This window comes from Lithobates pipiens, unplaced genomic scaffold (assembly GCF_037356315.1).
Source record: "Lithobates pipiens isolate NorthernLeopardFrog02 unplaced genomic scaffold, aLitPip1_a1.2 Scaffold_30, whole genome shotgun sequence".
Taxonomy (NCBI): Eukaryota; Metazoa; Chordata; class Amphibia; order Anura; family Ranidae; genus Lithobates; species Lithobates pipiens.
In genome coordinates this window covers 141,540,134-141,564,050 of record NW_027507791.1, presented here as the reverse complement: position 1 = coordinate 141,564,050, position 23,917 = coordinate 141,540,134, and the positions used below count along the sequence as shown (strand labels likewise).

The window sequence follows — 23,917 nt, the reverse complement described above, 5'->3', positions numbered from 1 at the left end:
CTCCAAGACGACCACTGCCTTGCTAAAGAAGCTAAGGATAAAGATGATTGACTAGCCAAGCGTGTTTCCAGACCTAAACCCTATTGAGCATCTGTGGGGCATCCTCAAACAGAAGTTGGAGGAGCGCAAGGTCTCCAACATCCACCAGCTCTATGATTTCATCATGAAGAAATGGAAGAGGACTCCAGTGGCAACCTGTGAAGCTTTGGTGAACTCCATGCCCAAAAGGGTTAAGGCAGTGCTGGAAAATAATGGTGGTCACAGAAAATATTTACATTTTGGGGCCAATTTGGACATTTTCACTTAGGACTCACTTTTGTTGCCAGCAGTTTAGACATTAATGGCTGTGTGTTGAGTTATATTGAGGGGACAGCAAATTTACATTGTTATATAAGCTGTACACTCACTACTTTACATTGTAGCAAAGTGTAATTTCTTCAGTGTTTTCACATGACAGGGTATAATAAAATATTTACAAAAATGTGAGGGGTGTAAAAAATGTTAATGTATATAGCAACCTGTGGCTGACTACAATACATTGCATTACGTGCCAAGGCGAGTGCCCGAAGCAACATTACAGTACATCCCCATGGCGTAGAATCTGGGTACAGCTCCCAAGGTTGCCCCAATCTGGATGCACTGCTTCTATTTTGATATTAGAATGCAGTGGAGATGTTTGAACCATTGAACAATCAGAAGATAAAACAATAACATTTTGAAATAACACACACTAGTTAAGCTAAGAGTAATTTCTCCACAAGGGTTATGAGGTCCATCATTTGAGGACACTAGCAAAAAAACAAAAACTCACGGAATGGAAGAGGAGGTCCCCTTGCGGGTGTGCCCTCAAAAGCTTTGCCAGTACCTGAAGTAACAAAGGCATAATCCAAGGTCCATGAATAGTTTGCCTGTACTGTAAGATCAAGAAATAAAGGATTTTACAGTGAGTACTAAAATCGTATATTTGGAGTGCATTGAGGGACACAAGAAATCTTTAATTTTGAGGTTATACTGCAATCTACAGGAGACAGAACATTGGCAAACACAAAAAACTGTAGGCCAGCCCAAGATAACTCCTCCTACTACTAGTAGAAAAGCATTCAACTGAGGGGTGCCAACATAAAAGCAAATGCCAACAGGCCTAAGGGAACAACTAGGGCCTGCCGTCAGTTCTAAGAGCTGCATGAATTACTTTGCATCCAAAGTTGGCATTAGAAGAGTTCAAAACATTCACCTGGTAGAACTTAGAGAATGTGAAAACAGAAGCCCAGTTGGCAGCCTTACATTCCTGGAAAACAGCTGATGCAAAAAAGTCCAAGAAACACCCTGATCTAGTAATGTGTGCCGTGACACAAAAGTGTGGAGCCCGATCCTTGAAAACATATGATGGTCTGCCTGGGTCACTTAAAGATAATGGAATGAGAGGTCAGCAAGCCCATACAGGGTACACCCAGGATTACAAAAAGGGAACAGGTCTTCTTGAAAGAAGTAGGGACTACCTCCAGACAATAAATAGAAATTTACACACACATGCATACATATATACCTTTGTACACAACATAGATAACAAGTAAGCAATCCCTTCTAGTGGTCATCTTGTTTAGTTTCTTCAGAAGCTCCCATGACATATTTTATATATAGAATAATGTGTCCAAACTAGATCAAATTGTTCTCACCATGTTGCCAATTATGTACATTTCTCAATTTTTTACTTAAAAGGCATTGCTGCTGGATCAATTTTCCAACTATCTTGACTATGTACATACATGGAAATATAGGTGTAGTAAAAACATGTGTCTATCATACAAAAATAAGTGAAAAATACAACTGCAAAAGGTACCTAAAATTATCTTTCATTTATTCAGATTTGTTTTGTCTCCAGTTAGTAAAAGAAAGATGTGCCTCTTTTTATACATATATACAAATTAGATATAAAAATAGACAACACATTGTAAAGAGGAAAAGAAGAAAAGGCATTGCATTGCTTAGATTCCCACTGTTGTGTATTTACACACACTTGTGATATGCTCATCTGAAATGTATGTGTGCAAATAAATGCAGAGTTTTATCTTTACATCTTGTTGCAGTTCCTAACTGCAGAAAAGGGGTTTGAAGCCATCAAATGTTCACAGAGTAATTGGCATCTAATGCAGAGGTTTTAATTCTTAATCTGTGGGTAAGACTGAGACAGAAAGCAATAATTCTGCATATGTGAAAAGGAGGTAGGAGGCATCAGCCAACAACCACATCCCATGAACAAATTGTCTTCCAATGAAACCATGCTGTGTTGCTCCTGGAAATGCATTCGGCCTTTGTATAGAAACTCAACACATGACTGAGGTTTAAGTTGATAAACAGAACACAGCAGTTATGCATATATGGCCTTCAAAATGTTGTACAAAATAAATGAAAGATGAGCCTCTGGATTCCTAAAAGATGATAAGCTGGAAGCCTCTTGCAAAATAGCTAATTTTGTGTTCAAGAAAGGTAAAAAATTAATTGAAAAACAGCCATTGCATTACTGATGATGAGCTTACAACAGTGAATGCTTTCAGAGCATTTAGACAGCACCGTACCTGTTACAAGTCTATTGATTTCAGGGCCGAGGATTCTCACTGAGATCCAGGTATCCCAAACTGGTGCCAGACACATGAAATGTTTCTGCAGGGACACTCTATCACGGAAGTCATTGTTTCATCAAAGGTTGCCTTAGTTTAAGGCAATGGAATTCAGAATCTGCGAGGTATGCACAGACAGACATATAGGATGTGCTTGAGGATGTCCTCCTGTAGATCTTTGGCTGTCCATTTTAAAAGACCTTGATTTACAAGAATTACCTGGATGAACATGCCCACAGGCTTTAGAAATTTACAGACCCCCTGGGTTTCCAGTAGATTTACTGTGTCTTCGTGTTGGGGTTTCCGGAGTTAAGCAGAGGGGGTTATTCATTTTAGAAGTGTCAGATACATTGTTTCCTTTATTTATGGGTGAGGTAACTGGAGAGGAGGTGTTTAATGGGCCAAAGTCGGAAATGCCAGAAGTTCGTAACAGAGAAGTCTGAATGGGACTGTTTACTGGTAGACCTGCAGAAAGAGAACATTACTCTAATTAAACTAAACAAAATAAATATGTTCAGGACAGAATCAAATAGGTTTGCTCAATAACTGCACACAATGCTGGCACATACCTTTTGATACATTGTATCCATATGCTGCATAAGCTGCTGCAGATGCTGCAGCTGCCCCTGCCATTGCTCCTGCAATTGCTGCTGCACTGCCAGCAGTGGATTTGCGATTTCGAGATTTTCCACCTTTTGGGCCAATTCCACCAGCCTTGGCTCGATTTCTATTGCGATTTGAGCATCCTCGGCCACCATACTGTGCATCCTGACTGGAAATTCCTATTAAAAAAAAAAAAGAAAAAAAAAAGAAAAAAGATGAAGACCAACACTTAATGGGGTTGTATAGGTTAGATTTTTTTTAAAATAACAAACATGTTATACTTGCCTCCACCGAGCAGTTAGTTTTGCACAGAGTGGCCCTGATCCTGCTGTTCTGGGGTCCCGCGGCGGCTACCTCGGCTCCACTCTGCTAAAGCTAACCCCCTCTGGGAAGCTCTTTCCTGGGGGGGTTAGCTTGCGAGCGCACTCCCCCGTCATACAGTTGACGTCCATAGACGGCAAGTGTATGACTCGGTCCCGCCCCCTGGAGGCTGCGTCATTGGATGTGATTGACAGCAGCGCGAGCCAATGGCTGCACTACTATCAATCAATCCAATCAAAGGCCAGACTCAGTGGAGAAGAGGACGACCAGGGGATGCGCACAGCAGGTGAACAGGCTCAGGTAAGTAAAACTGGGGGGGGCTGGGGGGCCCATGACAGGGAGGCAAGGTGTTTTTTCACCTTCCAGATGATGTCTTCTTTGACGAAACGCGTCGGGACTCTACTGCAATTGTGTTTTATCTTGCTAAGCGCTTAAACTGCTGTACACATGTGAGTTGTATATTTTTATCTTTTATTTTCCTATAAAAAACGGAATTACACTATTTTTGGTCCCCGTTTTCTCTTCATATGTATGTAAACACGTCTATGGATGTATTTGGCTGGAGTTGAAATCACCTCTCAACATCTGAAGTGATTGTTTATATTCGAGGTCCTCCTTGATATATGGTTGCTGTGAGAATCTGCATATTGTTGCAAAAGTCTGTATGATCCCCCAAATGTAAATTTGTGAGGATCCAATCATTCCGGTAAGCGTTCAATTCGCCTGGTGACGGGAATCTTCACGTGGTTATTGCACGAGTGTTTTTGAAAGGAGGTGTAACGTATTTCCTGCACACTTGTGGATCATAGAAGGATATTACACATAAAGGACTCTGAACTGTGTTATTGGGACTGAGGTTTTCCTCCTTCTTTGCTTCCTGGAATATTATTTTTTTTTTAGAATTGTTTTTTTCACTTTTTGAGTCACGTACACATGTTTATATAAGCCATTAATATTCGTGTAGCAATTCTGTGTTTTATACACTCTTTCATAGGGAGACGTTTTCACTGAACACATTTATAGTATTTTGCACTTATAAGGAAGGTATTATTATGTTTGGTGTCTAAAATTCTTTGAGAAGCGCTACACTTTTATACAGCATCTGTTTACCTCTCACTTGATACCCCAGTGATGTGTTAGCAGCTCTCTTACGTGTTTCTATATATATTTTTATATATTTCTCTTTAAGAATAGCGCAGTGTTTTGTTACAAACAGCGTCAGATTAGTGCCAGTAGTGTTAACATCTAAGCATGCACCATACACCTCCCTTAGTAGTATAGTGTCTGAACGGATCGATATCTTTGATCTGATCAGAACTATATTAGCATCCCCAATAGTTTAGGGTTCCCAAAAACGCAGCGTTAGCGGAATCAGCCCAGATACCTGCTAGACCCTGCGTTTAGCCCCTCTGCCCAGCCCAACCCACCCAAGTGCAATATCAATCGATCACTGTCACTTACAAAAAAACAACACATAAATGCAGCATTTCAGGGGTCATGCCTGATCCCTGCGAATGCTAACAGTTTTTTTGGTAGCGTTTGAAGCAGTTGCTGACAGAAGCTCTTTTTTCTGCGAGTCTCACTACTGTACCAGTAAATTTAGAAACCAAAATGTCAAATCGAAGGTACAGTAGTGTAGAGGTCTAAACGTTTCTGAGCAAGACAGATAATGAAGAGGAAGTCACCCATCTGTCAGATTCAGGCTCAGAATACAATCCTGTAGACAGCAGCAGCACCCTGACAGATAACTCTGATGATGGAGATGTGGTCCCTGCCAAGGTCAGGCATACCCGACCCCGTTCTGCTGGTGAGATGCAAGAACCGCAGGGCTCTCATGTGGAGCAGAGAGCCAGTACTATTGGCACTCATCCTTCTGGTGAACTGGTAAGCACCAGTGGCCTAGTACACCCTGGTCGTAGTCAAACCAGCACTGCAGTATCACGTGGTGACGTGGCGAGTCCCATAAATGCAGTTTAAGCTGGTGAGGTGGCTAGCACAACTAGTGTCCCGCAGCCACAAAGAAGACAAAGGCAGGCCCGTCGAGCCTACAGTGCCCTTCCTTCTGCATTTGCCAATCCAAATTGGGAGCCCACCACTTCTGCAGCACCCATACTTCCCCCATTCACTGGTCAACCCAGAATTTATGTTCAAATAGTTGATTTTACGTCACTTGATTTTTATTTGATGTTTTTCATGGAAGATCTCTATAGATCTATCATGGCACAAATCAATTTGTATGGTGGTCAATTCATTGCCGCTAATCCCCATTTGACCCTTGCCAGAGATTGGAGACCTATTACGGTCTCTGAATTTAAGACCTTCCTGGGCTTATCCCTTCTCATGGGCATAACTAAAAAGAGTGAGTTGCGTCCGTATTTGTCCACTGACCCAGTTCAGCAAATGCCCGTGTTCTCTGCCTCCATGGCCAGGGCCAGATACAAGCAGATTTTGAGGTTCATGCACTTCAATGATAATGAACTCTGTCGTCCTCAGGGTGACCCTGGATACAATCGGCTCTACAAAATTCGGCCCCTTGTATCCCACTTCAACCAACAGTTTTCAGCCTTGTTTACTCCTGATTAAGTTGTCTGCATTGATGAGTCCCTTATTAGGTTTTCTGTCCGCTTGTCTTTCAAACAGTATCTTCACAGCAAGCGTGCCAGATATGGGGTCAAGATGTATAAGCTCTGCGACAGGGCCACAGGCTGTACATATAGTTTTATGGCTTACGAGGGAAGAGATAGTTCCATAGAGCCGGAGAACTGCCCAGACTACATAGGGAGCACTGGAAAGATGATGTGGGGGTTGGTGTCACCCTTATTCGGAAAGGGGTACCACATGAATGTGGACAATTGTTACACAAGCGTGCCACTTTTTAGTTACTTGTTTGATCATTGGCGCATGTGGCACCGTGCAATTTAATCACCGGGCTTATCCCAGCTGCTTCCCGTCTTAGGCTGGGGAGAGAGCCTGCTTGAAATGTAATAATTTGCTCGCTGTGAAGTGGGGGGATAGTTAGAATGCTTTCACTCTGTGCTCCCTTCACTCAGGCACAACTGTCCAAATTCCTACGGCGACTGGTGTTGTGGAGAAACCCCTCTGTGTTCACGAATATAGCCTTAGTATGGGAGGGGTGGACCTCAACGACCAGTTGTTGGCGCCATACCTAGTTGCCCATGAGGTCAGACGCTGTATACTTATTCCAATTGGCTTTGCTGAATGCTTATGTGCTATACAAAGCTTCAGGTCGAACTGGATCCTTCTTTAAATTCCAGGAAGAGATCATCACAGCCCTTCTCTTTCCAGACGGTGCTGTGGCCCAACTTCCCAATCCAAATGCAGTAAGCTGGCTGCATGAAAGGCATTTTCTGTATGTCCTCCCTGGTACCCCGTACCCAACGAGCCCCCCCAAAGAAAATGTTGTGTCTGTATAAAGCACGGATATAGGCATGACATCCGCTATTATTGTCCCTCCTGTCCTGACCATCTTGGTCTTTGCATCGGTGAATGTTCTGAATGTTACCACACTCTAGTGGAGTACTAGCATAGGGTACAGCACTGCACAGACTAGGACACACTTTCACAGGGTCTCCAGAGATACCATCGCATTTTGAGGGAAACGAAACTGGAACCGAGCCATTACAACCACTACAACCGTTACAGTTACAAATACAACTGTAAAAAAATAAAAAAAAAAGTAAGAAAAAATAAAATTATATATATATATATATATATATATATATATATATATATATATATATATATATATATATATATATATACACACAGTGACTACAAGTAGTATTTAACTCCCTGCAGATTTAGCAGGTTTGATAAGATGCAAATAAGTTAGAGCCTTCAAACTTTAAACAAGAGCAGGATTTATTAACAGATGCATAAATCTTACAAACCAAAAAGTTATGTTGCTCAGTTAAATTTTAATAAATTTTAAACATAAAAGTGTGGGTCAATTATTATTCAACCCCTAGGTTTAATATTTTGTGGAATAACCCTTGTTTGCAATTACAGCTAATAATCGTCTTTTATAAGACCTGATCAGGCCGGCACAGGTCTCTGGAGTTATCTTGGCCCACTCCTCCATGCAGATCTTCTCCAAGTTATCTAGGTTCTTTGGGTGTCTCATGTGGACTTTAATCTTGAGCTCCTTCCACAAGTTTTCAATTGGGTTAAGGTCAGGAGACTGACTAGGCCACTGCAACACCTTGATTTTTTCCCTCTTGAACCAGGCCTTGGTTTTCTTGGCTGTGTGCTTTGGGTCGTTGTCTTGTTGGAAGATGAAATGACGACCCATCTTAAGGTCCTTGATGGAGGAGCGGAGGTTCTTGGCCAAAATCTCCAGGTAGGCCGTGCTATCCATCTTCCCATGGATGCGGACCAGATGGCCAGGCCCCTTGGCTGAGAAGCAGCCCCACAGCATGATGCTGCCACCACCATGCTTGACTGTAGGGATGGTATTCTTTGGGTCGTATGCAGTGCCATCCAGTCTCCAAATGTCACGTGTGTGGTTGGCACCAATGATCTCGATCTTGGTCTCATCAGACCAGAGAACCTTGAACCAGTCTGTCTCAGAGTCCTCCAAGTGATCATGAGCAAACTGTAGACGAGCCTTGACATGACGCTTTGAAAGTAAAGGTACCTTACGGGCTCGTCTGGAACAGAGACCATTGCGGTGGAGTACGTTACTTATGGTATTGACTGAAACCAATGTCCCCACTGCCATGAGATCTTCCCGGAGCTCCTTCCTTGTTGTCCTTGGGTTAGCCTTTACTCTTCGGACAAGCCTGGCCTCGGCACGGGAGGAAACTTTCAAAGGCTGTCCAGCCCGTGGAAGGCTAACAGTAGTTCCATAAGCCTTCCACTTCCGGATGATGCTCCCAACAGTGGAGACAGGTAGGCCCAACTCCTTGGAAAGGGTTTTGTACCCCTTGCCAGCCTTGTGACCCTCCACGATCTTGTCTCTGATGGCCTTGGAATGCTCCTTTGTCTTTCCCATGTTGACCATGTATGAGTGCTGTTCACAAGTTTGGGGAGGGACTTAAATAGTCAGAAAAGGCTGGAAAAACAGATAATTAATCCAAACATGTGAAGCTCATTGTTCTTTGTGCCTGAACTACTTCTTAATACTTTAGGGGAACCAAACAGAATTCTGTTGAATTGAGGGGTTGAATAATAATTGACCCTCTGAATAAACTTTTCACTATTTAAAAAAAAAAATTTAACAAAGAAATAACATTCTTTTTTGCTGCAGTGCATTTCACACTTCCAGGCTGATCTACAGTCCAAATGTCACAATGCCAAGTTAATTCCGAATGTGTAAACCTGCTAAATCTGCAGGGGGTTGAATACTACTTGTAGGCACTGTATATATATATATATATATATATATATATATAGATTTAAAAAAAACTGTACTGTACAACAATGCAGTGTTTTATTGTTACTATGTTTTATCATGTTTGCTTTTCAGGTATGTAATTATTTTATACTGTTTACTGTGTTTTATTGTTAACCATTTTTTTGTTTTGAGGTACGCCATTCAGCTGCAGCACTGATTTATTTATCTTGACAGCAACGTTTGCTCCCATGATACGTTAATCAGCAACTCCAGCGCTGTAAAAGGTGATTTCACCATCACAGTAAAAAAAAAGAAAAGAGGGTATATATGCCAAAGCATGGGGGCAGGGGTGGAGCAGGGATTTGCCCCTAACATTAGGGGCAGATTGGATTGCCCCCATGCTTCAGCATATATTTTTTAGGCAAAGGTTGCATTAAAAAAAGTTTTATTGTATTTGCTTTGCAGGTATGGTATGTCTTACTGATATACTGTAATGTTACTTTGTTCTATTGTTAACCATCATTTGCCTAGTAGGTACGCCATTCAACTGATTTATTTATCTTGACAGCAACAGCGTTTGCTCCCATGATATGTAAATCAGCGACTTCAGCGCTGTAGGAGGTGATTTCACCACCACAGTCAAACAAAAAAGGTGTATGTATGCTTATCATTAGAAGTAGGTGGATGAAGGGTGGTATTTTAATGGTGGGCATACCCACTGAACATTACAATATATGCCCAACAAGGACCAGAAACATACTTTTGAGTGGTGATACCAGAATGATGCCTGCAGGTTTAGGTATCATCTTGGTATCATTCCAGAGGTCGGCTTTCAAGTAAAAGCAATCCTAGCAGCTAATTAGCCTCTAGACTACTTTTACAAGCAGTGGGAGGGAACGTCCCCCACTCCCCACCATCTTCCATGGTTTTCTTGGGCTCTCCTGTCCCAACAGGGAACCCAAGAATGCAGCCAGTGGTTCCGCCAGCTGACCATAGAGCTGATCAGAGACCAGAACAGCTCCAATCATCCCTATGGCTTAATAATCCGGAAGCTACGAGCATTTCATGACTGGTTTTGCCAGATATAAACAGCGCCATTGGGAAAGCATTTCATCACAACGATCGTGGTGTGGTCAGATGCTTTGAGGGCAGAGGAGAGATCTAGGGTCTAATAAACCCCCCCCCAAAAAAAAAAAAAAAAAAAGTACCTGTCACTACCTATTGCTATCATAGGGGATATTTACATTCCCAAAGATAACAATAAAAATAAAAATAAATATGAAAGGAACAGTTTAAAAATAAAATAAAAAAGCAAAATAAAAATAAAAAATAAAAAGCACTGGTCTGGTGTCATATGTAAACAGCAATTGCACCATGCATGTGAGGTTTCATCGCAAAGGTCAGATCGAGGGCAGTCATTTTAGCAGTAGACCTCTGTAAATATAAAGTGGTAACCTGCAAAGGCTTTTAAAAATGTATGTAGTTTGTTGCTGCTGCACGTTTGTGCGCAATTTTAAAGCATGTCGTGTTTGGTATCCATGTACTCCGCATAAGATCATTTTTTATTTCATAAAACACTTGGGCAATATAGTATAGCAATATAGCTCATTAAAATAAAAAAAAGTGTGTTTTTTCCAAAAAAATTATGTTTGAAAAATCACTGCGCAAATACTGTGTGACAAAAAAAATTGCAACACCCACCATTTTAATCTGTAGGGCAGGGATATGCAATTAGCGGACCTCCAGCTGTTGCTAAACTACAAATTTCATCATGCCTCTGCCTCTGGGTGTCATGCTTGTGGCTCTCAGAGTCTTGCTATGCCTCATGGGAATTGTAGTTCTGCAACAGCTGGAGGTCCACTAATTGCATATCCCTGCTGTAGGGCCTTTGCTTTAAAAAATATATAATGTTTGGGGTTTCAAAGTAATTTTTTACTAAACACAAAGTGTCAGAAAGGGCTTTGTCTTCAAGTGGTTAGAAGAGTGGGTGATTTGTGACACAAGCTTCTAAATGTTGTGCATAAAATGCCAGGACAGTTCAATCCCCCCCCCCCCCATGACCCTTTTTTGGAAAGTAGACACCCTAAGATATTTGCTGATAGGCATATTGAGTCCACGGAATATTTTAAATTTTGCCACAAGTTTCAGGAAAATTACACTTTTTTTTTTTGCACAAAGTTGTCACTAAATGATATATTGTTCAGACATGGCATGGTTATGCGTGGAATTACACCCCAAAATACATTCTGCTGCTTCTCCCGAGTATGGGGATACCACATGTGAGAGACTTTTTGGGAGCCTATCCATGTACAGGACCCAGATATCCAATCACCGCCTTCAGGCTTTCTAAGGGTGTAAAATGATGATTTCATGGACATTTCAGGGCCCTGAAATGTCCACATAGCTCAATCCCCCCCCCCCAAATGACCCCAGTTTAGAAAGTAGACACCCCAAATTATTTGTTAAGAGGCATTTATTTTTGAAAATGAAGAAAGAAAATAAAAATGTATTTTTTTTCTTTTTTCAATTTTCAAAACTGTGACAAAAAGCAAGATCTGCAAAGTACTCAACATGCCTCTTAGCAAATAGCTTGGGGTGTCTGTCTTCTTTACAAAATTGGGTCATTTGGGGGGGTTATCTGGGCATTTCATGGTCACCGAAACTGTGACAGGCAGTGAGGAGTGAAATCAAAAATGTACACCCTTAGAAAGCCTGAAGGCGGTGATTGGTTTTCGGGGTCCTGTACATGGCTAGGCTCCCAAAAAGTATGCGGTTAGACTGATAAAAAGTCCCACACATGTGGTATCCCCATACTCGGGAGAAGCAGCAGAATGTATTTTCAGATATGCCCATGGCATGTTTGAGCAATAAATCATTTAGTGACAACTTTGTGCAAAAAAAAAAAAAATTATATATATATATATATATATATATATATAAATTTTCCTGCAACTTGTGGCAAAATATAAAATATTCCATGGACTCAACATGCCTCTCATCAAATAGCTTGGGGTGTCTACTTTCCAAAATGGTGTCATTTGGGGGGGGGGGTTTGTGCTATCTTGCCATTTTATGGCCTTCGAAACTGTGATAGGTAGTGAGCAGAAATCCTGAAGGTGTTGCTTGGTTTTCGGGGTCCTGTATGGGGCTAGGCTCCCAAAAAGTCTCACCCATGAGGTATCCCCATACTCAGGAGAAGCAGCAAAATCTATTTTGGGGTGTAATTCCACATATAACCATTGCATGTGTGAGCAATATATCATTTAGTGACAACTTTGTGCCATTTTTTTGTCATATTAAATGGGCTCAACATGTTAGCAATTTCCTTGGGGTGTCTACTTTCCAAAATGGGGGGGGGGGTTTGTACTGCCCTGCCATTTTAGCACCTCAAGAAATGAGATAGGCAGTCATAAACTAACTTTTTGTGCAAACCAATAAATATACGCTTATTGACATTTTTTTTTTTTACCAAAGACATGTGGCTGAATACATTTTGGCCTAAATGTATGACTAAAATTGAGTTTTAAAAAAAAATTTTATAACAAAAAGTAGAAAATATTAATTTTTCCATTTATATCGCAAAAAAACAAAAATCGCAGAGGCAATCAAATACCATCAAAAGAAAGCTCTATTTGTGGGGAAAAATGGATGCAAATTTAATTTGGGTACAGCACTGCATGATCGCGCAATTACCAGTTAAAGCAGCACAGTGCCAAATTGTAAAAAGTGTTCTGGTCATTGAGCAGTCAAATCCTCCGGGGCTGAAGTGGTTAAAGGCTGGGGTGGAATTGTGTTGCGATTTAGAAAAGACCAGCAGAGGTGCCAAAGAGATAGTATGAATATGTGTAATGTGTGGAACTGCATAGGAAAGGGAAAGCATTGATGAGAGCCTGTGTCTTGTCGCCAATACAGCTTGCCAATGGAGTTGGGGGGCTGAGACTTTAACAGACAGGTGGTTCCCATTTTCGTTTGTTGATGAATATGGGAATTGTTCTTCGGGATAGTTTTCATCAATTGACTTAATTCAAAATTTATTTTCATTTTGTTTTTGTCACTGAACATATGCAGCTCATGAAAATTATGATGAAAATATTTCCGCAGTTTAAATAACTCTGCTAGCTGGACAACCACAAACAGGCAGGAACAGACAACGCTGCCAGTACACAGCAGACAGGGTCATATCCAGGAGAAACAGGATACACATACAGACAGGATCAGAAGATGAAGCCAATGCATTAGGCCTGGCTTGTGAGGGTGGAGCTCCTAAATAGCTACAAACACAGAACAGACGAGGCACAGGTATATGTTGGATTCCATGAATGGTCACAACCCATCTATCTCTCCAAAAACTGTATTATTGTTTTTAATGTTAGTAAGAAGCCAAAGACAAAAAAATGGTTTGGATGCCCTGTGTGATATATTTTTGCTACTACTTATGACTTAATTTTCTGTTCATCTCAATTAGATTGTATTAAACTTTTCATGCAATTCCTTTTATATATACACTCATCTGCCACTTTGTTAGGTACAACTTGCTAATTCTGGGTTGGACTCACTTTTGCCTTCAGAACTGCCTTAATTCTCAGTGCCATAGATTGAACAAGGTTTTGGAAACATTCCTCAGATATTCTGGTCCATATTGACAAATAGCATCACCCCGTTGCTGCAGATTTGTCGGCTGCATATCCATGATGCAAATCTCCCATTCTACCACATGCCAAATGTGCTCTATTGGTTGAGATCTGGTGACTGTGGAGGCCATTGGCGTACAGTGAACTCATTGTCATGTTCAAGAAACCAGTTTGAGATGATCTGAGCTTTGTGACATGGTGCTTTATCCTGCTGGAAGGAGCCATCAGAAGATGGGTACTCTGTAGTCACAAAATGATGGACATGGTCAGCAACAATACTCAGGTAGGCCATGGTGTTTAAACGAGGCTGAACTGGTACTAAGGGGCACAGTGTGCCAAAAAATGTCCCTCAAACCATTGCACCACCGCAACCACCCAGCCTGAACCGTTGATACAAAGCAGGGTGGATCCATGCTTTCATGTTGTTTATGCCAAATTCTGACCCTACCATCTGGATGTCATAGCTGAAATCGAGACAATATTTTTCCATTCTTCTACTGTCCAATTTTGAGCCTGTGCGAATTGTAGCCTCAATATCCTAATCTTAGCTGAAAAGAGTTGAACCCAGTGTAGTCTTCTGCGGCTGTAGCCCATCTACTTCAAGGTTCGATGTGTTGTGCGTTGAGATGGTATTCCGTATACTTTGGTTGTAATGAGTGGTTATTTGAATTACTGTTGCCCATCTATCATCTCAAGCCAGTCTGCCCATTCTCCTCTGACCTCAACAAAGCATTTTTGTCCATACAACTGCTGCACACAGGATATTATCTCTTTTTCGGGACATTCTCTGTAAACTCTAGAGATGGCTGTGTGTGAAAATCCCAGTAGATCCGCAGTTTTCCAAATGCTCAGACCAGCCTGTAAACCATGCCATGTTCAAAGTCACTTAAATCCCCTTTCTTCCCCATTCTGATGTTCAGTTTGAACTTCAGCAAGTTGTCTTCACCATGTCTAAAAGCCTAAATGCACCGAGTTGCTGCCATGTGATTGGTCAAATCTTTCCTGAACGTGATCCTTCCATGTCGAGGAGAGGGAGATTGAAGCTCCCCTAACCACAGCAGCTCCTAAACTCTGGTAAAACTATGTGTACATTGACACATAGGCTTTTATGGAGTTGAGTTTAGCAGCTTTAGCAAAAAAAAAAAAAAAAAAAACACCAAAAGCTCCTAAACTCAAGTTTAGGAGCTGTAGTGTACATGAAGCCTTAGAAGGAATACCTAAAAATATAATTACTCCACGTAGCAGGTTGGTTAATTGATCATTTTGGAGGATAGTGTGCGCTAATATGAGGGTAAAAAGACGGTTTCCTTGGTTTATATGCTTGAGTACAATTAACCACTTCCCGACCGCCGCACGACGATGTACGTCGACAGAATGGCACGGGCAGGCATATTGGCGTACATGTACGTCCCTGCCTTCCCGCGAGTCGGGGGCCCGATCGGGCCCCCGCCCGGTGCCCGCGGCGGTCGGTATTCGTTCGGGAGCGATCCCGGACGAGGGGACGGCCATTCATTCATGGCCACCCCCTCGCGATCGCTCCCGACGAAAATGCTCCGTGACATCACTTCCTCTCCTGTAATGTAAACACAGGCGAGGAAGTGATATAATCTCTCCTCCGTGTCGGTATTTTTCGTTCCGACACCGAGGAGAGAGGATCGGTGAGTTGCACCAACACGACACTACACAGTAGAACATGCCAGGCACACTCACACCCCCCGATCACCCCCCCAATTACCCCTGCCCCCCAGTCACAGTGACACCAATGTCATTTTTTTTTTTTTGCATTGGTGTCATTTGTGACTGTAATAACTGTTAGGGCAGTTAGGGTTAGCCCCCTTTAGTTCTAATGTACCCCCCTAACCCCCCCAATAAAGGTTTAACCCCGTGATCACCCCCCGTCGCCAGTGTCACTAAGGCTGGGTTCACATTGCAGCGGTTTATGAGAACGAATGTGATTCGCACCGCACTGCAGTGCAAATCACATCCGATCTCTGTGCGATTCGAGTTCAGCCATTCGCCGCACCCGCCATACCCGCCGCAAATTCGCACGGGACCCTTTTTTTGGTCCGCAGCAGAATCGGATCGCATGGGTGTTCACACCATGCGATCCGAATTTGCAGATCGCACTGCGATATGCGAACTGATCTGGGGGTGTCATTAACATTTCACTGACACTCCCAGCAGTTCGCATAGGGCAGTGTGAACTGCCGCCGGGAGGCATGCGATGCGGGAACCCGCCGCGGATTCGTGGCGTTCCCGCATCACTCCAGTGTGAACCCAGCCTAATAAGCGATCGTTTTTCTGATCGCTGTATTAGTGTCACAGGTGACGCTAGTTAGGCAGGTAGGTATTTAGGTTCGCCGCAGCTTTTTATAGCGCCAGGGACCCCCATATACTACCGCATAAAGCCCCCTGATTGCCCCCTAGTTAACCCTTTCACCAGTGATCACCATATAACTGTTACAGGTGACGCTGGTTGGTTAGTTATTTTTTTATAGTTTCAGGGCACCCGCCATTTATTACCTAATAAAGGTTTAACCCCCTGATCACCCAGCGGGTGTCATTTGTGACTGTAATAACTGTTAGGGCAGTTAGGGTTAGCCCCCTTTAGTTCTAAGGTACCCCCCTAACCCCCCCAATAAAGGTTTAACCCCGTGATCACCCCCCGTCGCCAGTGTCACTAAGGCTGGGTTCACATTGCAGCGGTTTATGAGAACGGATGTGATTCGCACCGCACTGCAGTGCAAATCACATCCGATCTCTGTGCGATTCGAGTTCAGCCATACAGATAGTATGGCTGAATTCGTGTCGCACCCGCCGCAAACTCGCACGGGACCCTTTTTTTGGTCCGCAGCAGAATCGGATCGCATGGGTGTTCACACCATGCGATCCGAGTTTGCAGATCGCACTGCGATATGCGAACTGATCTGGGGGTGTCATTAACATTTCACTGACCCTCCCAGCAGTTCGCATAGGGCAGTGTGAACTGCCGCCGGGAGGCATGCGATGCGGGAACCCGCCGCGCATTCGTGGCGTTCCCACATCGCTCCAGTGTGAACCCAGCCTAATAAGCGATCATTTTTCTGATCGCTGTATTAGTGTCACAGGTGACGCTAGTTAGGCAGGTAGGTATTTAGGTTCGCCGCAGCTTTTTATAGCGCCAGGGACCCCCATATACTACCGCATAAAGCCCCGATTGCCCCCTAGTTAACCCTTTCACCAGTGATCACCATATAACTGTTACAGGTGACGCTGGTTGGTTAGTTATTTTTTTATAGTTTCAGGGCACCCGCCATTTATTACCTAGTCTCACTAGTGTACCCCTAAATTTAGGGGTGTCTACTTTCCAAAATGGGGTCATTTGGGGGGGGGGTTTGTGCCATCTTGGCATTTTATGGCCTTCAAAACTGTAACGCCCTTAGAAAGCCTGAAGGCGGTGCTTGGTTTTCGGGGCCCGTACGCGGCTAGGCTCCCAAAAAGTCCCACATATGTGGTATCCCCGTACTCAGGAGAAGCAGCAGAATTTATTTTGGGGTGTCATTTCACATATGCCCATGGCATGCGTGAGCAATATATCATTTAGTGACAACTTTGTGAAAAGAAAAAAAAAAAGTTTGTAAATTTCCCGCAACTTGTGGCAAAATATAAAATATTCCATGGACTCAACATGCCTCTCAGCAAATAGCTTGGGGTGTCTACTTTCTAAAATGGGGTCATTTGTGGGGGTTTTGTGCCATCTTGGCATTTTATGGCCTTCAAAACTGTAATAGGTAGTGAGGAGTGAAGTCAAATATTTACGCCCTTAGAAAACCTGAAGGCGGTTCTTGGTTTTCGGGGCCCCGTACGCGGCTAGGCTCCCAAAAAATCCCACACATGTGGTATCCCCGTACTCAGGAGAAGCAGCAGAATTTATTTTGGGGTGTCATTTCACATATGCCCATAGCATGTGTGAGCAATATATCATTTAGTGAGAACTTTGTGAAAAAAAAATAAAAAAAAATTAAAGTTTGTAATTTTTCCGCAACTTGTGGCAAAATATAAAATATTCCATGGACTCAACATGCCTCTCAGCAAATAGCTTGGGGTGTCTACTTTCTAAAATGGGGTCATTTGTGGGGGTTTTGTGCCATCTTGGCATTTTATGGCCTTCAAAACTGTAATAGGTAGTGAGAAGTGAAATCAAAAATTTACGCCCTTAGAAAGCCTGAAGGCGGTGCTTGGTTTTCGGGGCCCCGTACGCGGCTAGGCTCCCAAAAAGTCCCACATATGTGGTATCCCCGTACTCAGGAGAAGCAGCAGAATTTATTTTGGGGTGTCATTTCACATATGCCCATAGCATGCGTGAGCAATATATCATTTAGTGACAACTTTGTGTAAAAAAAAAAAAAAAAAAATTTTTTTGTCATTATTCAATCGCTTGAGGCAAAAAAATTAAATATTCAATGGGCTCAACATGCCACTTATCAATTTCCTTAGGGGGTCTACTTTCCAAAATGGGGTCATTTGGGGGGTTTTGTACTGCCCTGCCATTTTAGCACCTCAAGAAATGAGATAGGCAGTCGTAAACTAAAAGCTGCGTAAATTCCAGAAAACGTACCTTAGTTTGTAGATGTGACAACTTTTGCGCAAACCAATAAATATACAATTATTGACTTTTTTTTTACCAAAGACATGTGGCTGAATACATTTTGGCCTAAATGTATGACTAAAATTGAGTTTATTGGATTTTTCTAATAACAAAAATTAGAAAATATCATTTTTTTTCAAAATTTGCGGTCTTTTTACGTTTATATCGCAAAAAATAAAAATCGCAGAGGCAATCAAATACCATCAAAAGAAAGCTCTATTTGTGGGAAGAAAAGGACGCAAATTTTGTTTGGGTACAACATTGCATGACCGCGCAATTACCAGTTAAAGCAGCGCAGTGCCAAATTGTAAAAAGACCTCTGGTTATTTACCAGCAAAATGGTCCGGTCTGAAAGTGGTTAAAGAAAACCTTTAGTAGAAAGCCTCTCCCTCTAGTGGCTAAGAATTTCCTTTTTTTTGTTAAGTAAAAATTGGCAACTCTATTACTAATTAAATGCTACACCTTGTTTTCAGTTATAAAAAAATTGCCTGAATGGTGTAAGGTTAATACCCTAGTAAAGTGAAAAGCTGGAAATGACAACAGACTATAAAAAGATTGTTTAATAAAATTGGGTGGGGTGGGGGGGATAAAATAGACAAAGTACACAATCTCGATTGAAGGATTCACCTAAATAACCACTCACCATTAAGTGTGTCTGAGACTGAACCAGTAACAGATGCTGGGGAGTTTGTCCCTCTAGATTGCTGAGCCGAAGAAGAAGGGTCATCCACTATCACCAGCATGTCATTACTGCTCTCATCCATTGCAATCGATCCTGTGTGAAGTTCACTGCTGATGGATATCTAGTCAATAAAAAAGAACAGAACTAGTAAGGATACGTTCGCACATGTGTTTTGCCATGGTGCATGTTCCAGAGGCAGGAATCTACTGATTTCTGCTGCTGGATTTGACAGCTGCCAGCAGCTAGTTGAGATCCCAGAGCCTCCGACAGTCAACTGTTTGCAGCTGTCAAACCAGCAGCAGGAATCTGGGATTTGCACTGTGGAAAAATGATGTGTGAACTAGTATCAATTGTATTAACTAGCATTAATATTCTGATGCACAATTATAATACTAATCCATCTGCACTACTATAAATAGAAGATTTTCCAGAGAGATCAATTTTCAGATCCATTTTTTTAATTAATATAGCAATCAAATGAGAACTCTAGGGTGATAACTATTTTCTAAGCCCTAAATTTTGCTATTAATCCAACTGTGTTTTGATTGTCATCACATACAACTTGCCTCTATTTTCCAAACTACACTGACCTCACTGAAGGGACTTGGCATTGCGGAATCCACACTGATGAAGGAATCTTCTCCATCAGCAGATAGGTTTGAGTTATCAGCTGAGGGAACGAAAGGAATAACCAGATTAACGCCATCTTTCTTTTTTCTCCCATCAATCTCATCTTCTTTCTTCTTCTGTAAACACATAAATAAGAAAGCTGAAATGCAACTCTTTATTAAAAATGTAACCTGGTATATATCTGCTATAGTAATCATACAAACAAACATTGGAAAGGTTCAAAACAAAAATGTGAACTCACAGCAGTAGGTGAAGAGAAAAATAAAATTACCTTTTCTGCATACTTTTCTCTTTTTCGTTTGCGCTCTTTCACTTTGTTGGTCTCTTCTTGCTGCCTCTTTTCCTCTTGCCTCTGGCGTACTGAAAACAGAACATACTATATAAGTAACTGCTTACATATCAATCAGCATCGCAACTAATAATTTAGAACTCTCATACAGCTCTTATTTTCAACAATAACAAAGACCTTTTAAAATTTGAACCATTTAAATCAGGGGTGCCAATCAAAGCACTGGTTTAACAGTTATTCGTTCCACCCAGCACTGTTTTCAAATGGCACCTGGTTTCAGTGACAGTGGTGAGTCTAGAGGCAAAGTGTGTTCTTGCTGTAGCCACAGCCTGTTAATGATTGCCATGGTTCAGCACTAAGGCAAGGCTCTGAATTGTTAAGGTTCTGAACCTGTGATTCTGCTAGTGGAGAATGTTGATAGTTTAAACAATCTTTTAGATGGGAATCTTAGCAAACGTAATATACAGGGATATGGAAAATGGTAGTGACATACCCACACAGATTGAACTGGATAGACTCGCGTCTTTAAATAGCGCTCCAATGCAGCACAGTGCAAGAAATACTTCTGCAATGCGTTTGAATGAAAAGTGTGGTGACATCATTAGTAAAGTTACTGACAATTAATGTGCATCCTGGTCTGTGTCTGCCCTGCTTCCCCCTATAGCTTGGAGATCATTACAATAGTGATCTATTGCATGTTTGTTAAAAACAAATTATAATATTATAAGTGCTCTGTTGCTGGCTGAGGTGCATGTGGCTGGTCCAGGTTTTGGAATTTAATTGATTTAAAAAAGGATAAATAAATTAAAAAGGTCCCCTACTCTGAATAATCCTCAGTGATGAAAAAAAAAACATTTCAGATGTTCTGAATGACATTTCCAATTACTTTGTTAGAGTTAAAAACTAAAGCAAGCGTAACCTCATTCAGAATTTTAATAGTTGCAACCTGTGAAAATGTCCCAATCGTGCCAATTTGTCTGCCAAACCTGGCTTAATATTATCTTTATTTTATACTACACTATATTAACAGATTATGCAAAGAGATTTTTTTTCCTGTGCACATTGCAACATAATGTTGAAAGGGGGAAAAAACTCCAAAAATGAAAAGGTTAAATATAACACTGAGCTTTATCCTTACGTGACATTCACTTAGAAGGCTTCACTGATTGTATTGTTTTACAATATCTTAAGCTATGCAAAAAGCATTAATGCTGTGGTGAGAAAAATTATACATTTTTTTTTTAAATGTTCCTTACATTTACATAATTAAATCTTGGAAATAAAAAGGTGTATCCAAAGCTGCTGCCAAAATAATGCCCTATCTGTCCTGAAAAGAATAAAAGATTTGTCCAAAATAAAAAAACTAAAAAATACTTAGGAACTTAAAGTGTCAATAAACTCACATAATTAAAAAATATCAACACATGCTGTTTTACCAGCTCTTCATACTCACTATAAGATTTGTTTTCTGTATAAAAAAAACTGGTTGATCCTGCTCTTCCATGTCTCCCCCTCCTGTCCATACCACCACTGCAGCTGGGCATTTGGCAGAACAGTTTTGGCAGCTAGTGCACATGCTCAGTTTTTAGTGTATTTTCTACCCTGTCCATTTTCACCATATCACAGTGCATGTGACCATAGAGTCACACATGTGGGCATATACACAATGGTAAATGACAGCCCACTCCCCCCCCCCCTCCTCCATGTCCACTAACCAGCTAAACACAATAGGCAGGGGATATTACATCTTGATTGATGGTGGCTTCACCTCCTTGTTATTCTAGGATACAGGCTGGAGGAGCGTGACACAGCGTGTGACTCGCAGAAATTCAGCCACAACATGTTAATGCCAAAAAATAATAAAGATTTAATTCCAAATATATATTTGTATGACAATTTAAAACCGTGTATTGATATGAATGATTTATCTTTACTCTTTATTCCAAAAGCGTTTTTTTTTTTTTTAACATGTGACCAGCAGCAGAGGACTAGAAGCTCCTCTTGCCAGATAGGCAGGCTGGGAAAGAGCTGGGTTATGCGACAGCTGCATAATCTCTTACGAAAGAAGGTACTTACATTTTTTTAAATAAAATAATTACAGTGCCATCAACCACATACAGAAAGAGAAGGGTTACTGTAAATGAAATAGTGTGTATTTAGTATCACTTTAAGTTTGAAAGAAGGAGAAAGGCTGTGAGGCTCAAGCAGAAACCCTTAAATTACATACATTTCTTCTCTAACACTTCATCGTCCAGAAGGAGGCTAACGACCTCTTTTGGTTTAAGAGTGTCTGGTTTAAAGTTTCCTCCAGAAATGACAACTCGTTGAATCTGCATAAAAAAAAAAAAAAAAAAAAGCCTTTTAATAATTGCGACGCAAAAAAGATGTTGCAGCTTTGAGAATAAGGTACGCATTTTCAGGAAATAAAAGAAAGATGTTTTCCCATAAAAAAACAAAATTAATGTTGAACAATGCTGCTAAGATGCAGATTGGAATTGACTACATAACCAAAAAATACTCACCAATTTGTGGTTGGTCACATGCTAACACAGAATATTCCATCCTAAGTCCACATAGGCTTAGCATTTACCATGTGTTCCTGAAATGTGACAATGGCTCACCAGTGCTGGTTGAAAATGAGTGTTCCTTAAAGCGATTGTAAAGTCTTGTCTTTTTTCAATAAAAATAACAAACAGGTTATACCTACCTGCCACCCTGTTGCAGTGGATTTGCACAGAGCAGCCAAGATCCTCCTCTTCTCGGGTCCCTCTTCAGTGCTCCTGGTCCCTCCCTCCTGTCAAGTGCTTGCTTGCTGTGGGGGCACCCGAGCTGAGTCACAGCTCCCTGTGTCCATTCAGGCACAAAGCTGTGGTTCAGCCCTGCCCCTTTCTCTTCTGATTGGCTTACTGACTTTGATTGACAGCAGCAGGAGCTAATAACGCCACTGCTGTGTCTCAGGAGGGAGAGTCTCGGACTGCTGAGACACTCGTGAACATCGCTGGACAGAGATGGGGCTCAGGTAAGTATTAGGGGGGCAGAGGGGGGCTGCTGCACACATAAGTCTTTTTATCTTAATGTATATGTTGCATTAATATAAAGCCCTTCTGACTTTACAACCCCTTTAAGCAAAGAGATATCTGTGTTCACTTTAAAAGCTATGGTCCATGTGTCCCAGATGGGCCAAGTGATTTATCATCCCCAGCCTTCCCTTGATGAACACAGTACTACAACAAGTTTCAACTTTGAAGGTGTCCCCAACCATTGCAATCCAATTGTACAATCTCTTTTACATTTACAAAATATTATAAGTGCAATAGCCTACCTAAAGTGTCTGGTTAATGTATATGCAGGTAGATATTCCCTCATGCAACATAGTGGTTGGTAAATCTAAAGGAGATAATACAATTGCATTGTAATGAGTGTGGGCATTTTAAAAGAAATCTGTTATTTTGTTTTGTATTTTTTTTGTGTGGTTAATCTACCTATTTTAGCTTGCCAATCATTCTGCAGGGCCTCTGGTACTCTAGAAGACCCCTCATATAAAACCCTACATAACGCAACAAAAATTGATTATGGATCCGACTTCTACCTTTGTGTTCAAGGGGATATTGCCATAGCTTGTGTGTTTAACTCCTTTTACTGAAAAAAAAACTTGCTTCTGTAAGGCTATGAATTAAATGTGATTTATAAAGCCAATTGATAAAGGGAATACAACTATTTAATGAACATAATTAAAGCCAAACTCTAGTTCTCACCTCACTCTTCTCTTTTGCTCTTTGCAGGATACGTTCCTCTATAGTGCCCTTACATATCAGCCTGTAAACAGTGACTTGCTTGGTCTGACCCAGACGGTGAGCTCGATCCATAGCCTGCTGATCTACAGTTGGGTTCCAGTCGCTATCATAGAAGATTACCTAAAGGATGGTAAGAAAGACAAATAAATTAAAGGTAACTAGGATTTTTTTGGTAATTTTTTCACATTGAAGGGTAAAAAATACTGTATCTTTTATATAATTGTTTAATAACAAATATTATTAGTAACATATATATATATATATATATATATATATATATATATATAGTTTAATAACTATTTTATTCACTTAATGTAACAATTTTGTTAAATTATTAAAATTTACTATGGTCCACTCTGGGCAACC

At 41.3% G+C, this 23,917-nt stretch overlaps 1 protein-coding gene across 2 annotated transcripts in view; it reads right to left on the bottom strand.

Annotated features, from left to right (window-relative positions):
• Nucleotides 1–1,837: 1,837 nt before the first annotated feature.
• INO80 (INO80 complex ATPase subunit) overlaps nucleotides 1,838–23,917 on the bottom strand; it is a 392,097-nt gene continuing 370,017 nt past the window's right edge. The window contains exons 30-36 of one of the 2 annotated variants that reach the window (XM_077464921.1): nucleotides 23,513–23,671; nucleotides 21,985–22,087; nucleotides 19,740–19,828; nucleotides 19,429–19,584; nucleotides 18,800–18,959; nucleotides 3,188–3,400; nucleotides 1,838–3,083 (exon numbers count right to left, since the gene is read on the bottom strand). In XM_077464921.1, the coding sequence (XP_077321047.1) occupies nucleotides 2,869–3,083; nucleotides 3,188–3,400; nucleotides 18,800–18,959; nucleotides 19,429–19,584; nucleotides 19,740–19,828; nucleotides 21,985–22,087; nucleotides 23,513–23,671 (1,095 nt within the window). In that variant the 3' untranslated portion in view covers nucleotides 1,838–2,868. Of the gene's footprint in view, nucleotides 3,105–3,187; nucleotides 3,401–18,799; nucleotides 18,960–19,428; nucleotides 19,585–19,739; nucleotides 19,829–21,984; nucleotides 22,088–23,512; nucleotides 23,672–23,917 lie in introns of both variants that reach the window. The other variant, XM_077464922.1, reaches the window with a different exon arrangement.